The sequence below is a fragment of the Montipora foliosa genome, chromosome 8 (assembly GCF_036669935.1).
Source record: "Montipora foliosa isolate CH-2021 chromosome 8, ASM3666993v2, whole genome shotgun sequence".
NCBI classification, from domain to species: Eukaryota; Metazoa; Cnidaria; class Anthozoa; order Scleractinia; family Acroporidae; genus Montipora; species Montipora foliosa.
In genome coordinates this window covers 4,534,585-4,539,584 of record NC_090876.1, presented here as the reverse complement: position 1 = coordinate 4,539,584, position 5,000 = coordinate 4,534,585, and the positions used below count along the sequence as shown (strand labels likewise).

Genomic DNA, 5,000 nt, shown 5'->3' with positions numbered 1-5,000 from the left:
CATACGTGTCAAAATGCCTACCCTGCGGAAGGCTCTCTGAGTCAATTTCCCGTAGGTCGATGACGTCATAGCTAAAACCAAAATTTCTCGCGTCGATGGGTGCTCCTAGCGCGCGGGGCTTCGCTAGGAACGGAGGTGGTTACTCATTTCAGCAGACTTTCGTGCGTGAGGAACGCTTGACGAAGCCCTAAGAATGTCTACGTGGGAGACTAGCGTTGACTTTACCTCCAAACGCCAGAAGTACTAGATAGCCAGCAATACAGTAAAACCCCGCAAGTAAGAACTTGTTTTTAAAGAACCTGTTACCCTAACATTTGTCAGTAAGACACCCTCTAAACAAGAACCTGTTTACCCTAAAATTTGAAACAAGTTTTTTATTTTCTAAAATCTAAAAACGAGTGCACTTTGCCAAATAAGATAAATTGACATTTAGAGTTTTCTTTGAGAACAAAGGTAATTCACCACTCCTAATACTAATGTTGACAATCAAATAAAATTGGTTTCGAAGATGCAGTTAATGAGTATCAATATTGTTCATCCATGTAAGAACCTGTCCAGGCTATATTTTAAAATGGAAGGTTCAGTACTCACTCTCGTTTTTCTGTTCTCGATAGAATTCCTCCCACAAAGTTGCTCAATTCCCGGCATAGGTAGCCATATATCCAAGTTTGTGTTAGAATTTAATGAAGCACGCCGCTCATGAAAATTAAAAAGTCGAAACATTGTAGGTTTGAACAAAAATTTTGTAGCGAAACAATGAACTTCAACCGCGGCAGCCTCATTAGAAATTTTGGCCCAAAAACTGACAAAATTAAACATGACACAACTGCGATAATTTAAATCAACCACTCGAACCACGCGTCCTTAGAAAAGTTCGGTTGCAACTCGACGGAAAGCTTGCACAATCTTACCTTTACTAACTTCTTGTGAGCGTCTGGAAGAGAAGGAATCCGTGAATTCGGGAAACCGGAACCGGAATAAGAACAAGAAAGGTCGATAACATCAATAACATCCAGTTGTTTTATTTCCGTTAAAAACGTCGAATGTTATTTTACACACTTTTAACTGCCAAACCTATTTTTACGGATTCGGAGTATTAAGCACATTGTTGCAACTGGTTGCAACTGCAATGAATGAATTTGCTGTAATCGCATCCGTGCTTTATACGCAAAGGGTTCTGGAATCGGCAGGGCGTCAACATTGCAAGTCGTTGTGAGACAATGTATGGCGGAACTTATTCGACGTCCAAAAAAAAAAAAAAACGATTTTGGAGAAAGATCAACTTTTTTTTCGACAAAGTTTTATCAGAAATCGATTTGGGCAACGTTGACACGTGGCAAGTGTAAGTTTTTGCTTGAATAACCGTGAAAGTAACGTAAAAAGTAAAATAAAGCGACCATATTTAGCGTCGATAACTCGTAACAGTAAGGAGCTTAAGCACGCACGTTTTTGAGACGCGAACGGCAACCGGAAGAAAACATTTCGCGTGCCAGGGCGGTGTTGTCTCCCAGATTTTTATACTTATCATCTCTAATGGAGAAAAGACACTTAGCATTGTAAATGTAGTTGTGAGAAGACAAGTTAAAAGCGAAAATAGCTCACTTCCGGTTGCCGTCCGAATCTCAAAAACGCGCGTGCTTAAGTTCCCTAGTAATTAAACTGACGAACCTGAGGTCGAGAGTGCGCTCATTTTAATCCCCCTCTCCATCAGCGCTCCGTTTTACGGGTATTTAACGCTACTTAAGCTACACTGAAAGGAAAGAAGTCGAAACAAGGATGCGAGATCCGGGAATCGTACTTGGGACCTCTTGCACCAATGCCGCGCACTAACCTACTGTGTCATCCATGAAAGAAAACTTGCTGATTACCTTCCTTGCTTGCGTAAGGTTTATTATGAAATGGTCTCAAAATATTACAAAATCAGGAATAAATCTGGAGGAAATAACTCAATAAATCCTTTTCAGTTGTATAAACGTGTGTATGGGCTGGCTTTTGGCCTAGTTCTAAACTCAGCAATTCAAATAATATGGGAAATTTGCCCAGTGGCGATAATTGTGCTGTGCTGTGTGTCTAAGGAAACTTAAAAACTGCTGCGATCATTTCGAATTTCCATCCACTTGCTTTGCATCAGATCAAAGAAAGAACGTTGGAGGTGTGTTAGAGATTGTTTACGCGAGAACTCGAAAACAGAGTGACGTTGAATTCAAACGCAATCGGAGCAGGGGATTAGGTTGGCAATTGACACAAATTGAATTCTAGCCAATCACGATTTTTAAAAAACGGAAATTCTTCCACGCACGTCCTCCTCGTCAGTCTCTCGTCAGTTCTCCCTTTCCTTTTCCCTTTCCCCGTCCAACGCCTGCCACGCAGAGTAGGTGACCGAGCACACGTAGCAAGTGCTCCCAATGATTTAATTCCGGTGTCGATAGCAAAGCGTGTTGTGAGGTATTTCTCACCGACATCGCCATACGTTAACTTCTGCTGAGTGACCGTTGTTGCGGTTCTAATGTTAGGGAGTTTAAGAAACGACGACGGCTACGGCAACGACAACGCCAAAAAGCAGTAATATTATTGGTTAAAAGAACCAAAATGATCGTGCTGCACGTGCGGCACGCATTTTTGAACTATTCTCTCCCGTACTCGTCAAAACTACTACGTGAAATGACCAAATTTGAGATTTTGAGGACAACGTGGACAAACTACAGTGAATCTTTCAGTCTCGCCCTTTACTTCAAATCCGTCCGTACCAATCCAGTTATAGGACACTTCGCACATATTGTATCATATAACAAGATTGAATAATCCCGAAATACTAATTAGAATAGCTCAAACGTATATTTTGAAGTGACGTTTTCGTCCCCGTAGCCGTCTTGGTTTCTTTAACTCCCTAATTACTCACCAACGACAGTTGGTTCCAAGTCAATGAAAACTGCGCGAGGGACGTGCTTTCCCGCTCCAGTTTCGCTGAAAAACGTGTTGAACGAATCATCTCCACCGCCGATGGTCTTGTCGCTCGGCATCTGGCCATCAGGTTGAATTCCATGTTCTAAACAGTACAACTCCCAACAAGCGTTTCCCATCTGAACACCGGCTTGGCCAACATGGACTGAGATACATTCACGCTGTTGCGACACAAAATCAAGAAGCGATTAAAAAAAATGTGTCACCATTATCCTACCGTGGTCCTCTTTCTTAAAGCTTTCTAAAAGCAAAGGGATCTTTAAAAATATTGAGAGATGAGCTCGAGGAGAACGCACGGTCAATTCAACGGTTTCAAGTCCAAACTGTTCGCTCACACGCGTTTTAATCGGCTGTACTGTGATTTATAATCGTCACCAAAACGAAAAAACTATTCACTTACCATTTTGATATCAGATTTTCGCTACACAACGGCTTGAAAAATATGTTAAGTATTCTTCCGAAAGGTAACGCTGGTAACAGGTCAAGTCGCCCAAAAGTCATCCTTCAGGGTGGGAAACTAACGTCAATCAAAAGTGTCAAAAAAAGCCCACAAACTGGGGCAAAGAATCTCTACAAACAATACTATAATACTATGTAAAACAAATGAAATAAGATTTTTACTTCCGACGCGGAGAGTCACGTGATTAGTGCGTTTTGAGGAGGGAGTGGTTTTGTGTGTGTAAATTCAAAGTACAAGGAAAGGTTACGTTTTTACAAACGTTGGTCGTGTAGCACTTATATTTAAACAGAGTAGACCATATTCGTATTCTCGGTATTGGACTGGAACTAGCTTGCAATGGAGGCTAATGCGGGGGAATTTATTAAAAAGTATTTGCATTTGAAAAGATTCCCCCGCATTAGCCTCCATTGCAAGCTAGTTCCAGTCCAATACCGAGAATACGAATATGGTCTATTAAATATGAGTGGGTGATGTGAAGTGCTAGTTTTCTACTCACGTGAACCATGTGAGCGTTAGCCCTACTGATGGAAATGGGTCCACTCAAGGATAGAGAAAAACTCTGACCAGGGTGGGAATTGATCTAACCCGAAGGTCGTGGGTTCAATTCCCACCCTGGTCAGAAGTTTTCTCTGTCCTTGTGTGGGCCCATTTCAATCAGTAGGGCTAACGCTCACATGGTTCATATGGGTAGAAAACTAGCACTTCACATTACACTCTAATAGTTAAGTCTGTTGAAATATGAGTGCTACACGGCCAACGTTTGTAAAAACGTAACCCTTCCTTGTACTTGTACATATTCATCGCTGTAAGTTCAAAGTAACCGCTACAGCTCGGTGAGTGTTTTTTTCGCCAAAGTTTTGCCTATTTGATCCTTTGTAATCGTTGTGTTACCTTCCTGTTAGAAAACCCCCAAAATTGGAGTGTTTATGAGGGCGGGGATGTCAGATTGTGACAGTGGAATAAAGTTGTTGTGTTAAAAGTTGTCCTGTGTTTACTCGCCCGCCATTGAATCGGTCGTGGTTCGGTGGTGACACATTTCAAACTGGGTATTTTCATGATTTATATGTTCAGTATGTCGAAACAGGTCGGAGCAGAGACTCGTAAAATACTCTGACCTTGTGGTGGAATTCGATTTCAATCAGATGGGAACTTTCTCGAAATAGGCAATATCTGCTCAGATAACAGTTTAAAGTATCGGATGATGGCAACGAAAACAAACAACCTCGTTCCCAGGGCTTGCGGAGAAAAGCCCTGGGAACGAGGTTGGAAAACAAATAAAAACTTCATACCTCCAACTGAAGCGTGATTTAGGGACAGATTTGGTAACCGCGTTCGAATTGATACCAGACTTCTTTTGGTCAAAGTCAAATGTCTCGTCCCCAAGGTGGCTTCGCGATCAAAAGCCCGACAGGAGGGATAGTCTCAGGCATCAAATCACCGCCTATTGTCCCCCACCCCCGGCTGGATTTACATTGATAGGTGCATTACATCGATAAGCGCCCGAAATGTCGAGCTATGTCACCCGGTATTTTAGCGATATTTTCAATTAAAAACGCGAGCATTATGTCTGGTCACGCTT

At 42.0% G+C, this 5,000-nt stretch overlaps 1 protein-coding gene across 2 annotated transcripts in view; it reads right to left on the bottom strand.

Annotated features, from left to right (window-relative positions):
* LOC138013260 (tubulin alpha-1 chain-like) overlaps positions 1 to 5,000 on the bottom strand; it is a 30,492-nt gene that overhangs the window by 5,614 nt on the left and 19,878 nt on the right. The window contains exons 1-2 of one of the 2 annotated variants that reach the window (XM_068860280.1): positions 3,362 to 3,379; positions 2,900 to 3,122 (exon numbers count right to left, since the gene is read on the bottom strand). In XM_068860280.1, coding sequence (XP_068716381.1) covers positions 2,900 to 3,122; positions 3,362 to 3,364 — 226 coding nt within the window. In that variant the 5' untranslated portion in view covers positions 3,365 to 3,379. Of the gene's footprint in view, positions 1 to 2,899; positions 3,123 to 3,361; positions 3,380 to 5,000 lie in introns of those variants that run through there. The other variant, XM_068860281.1, reaches the window with a different exon arrangement.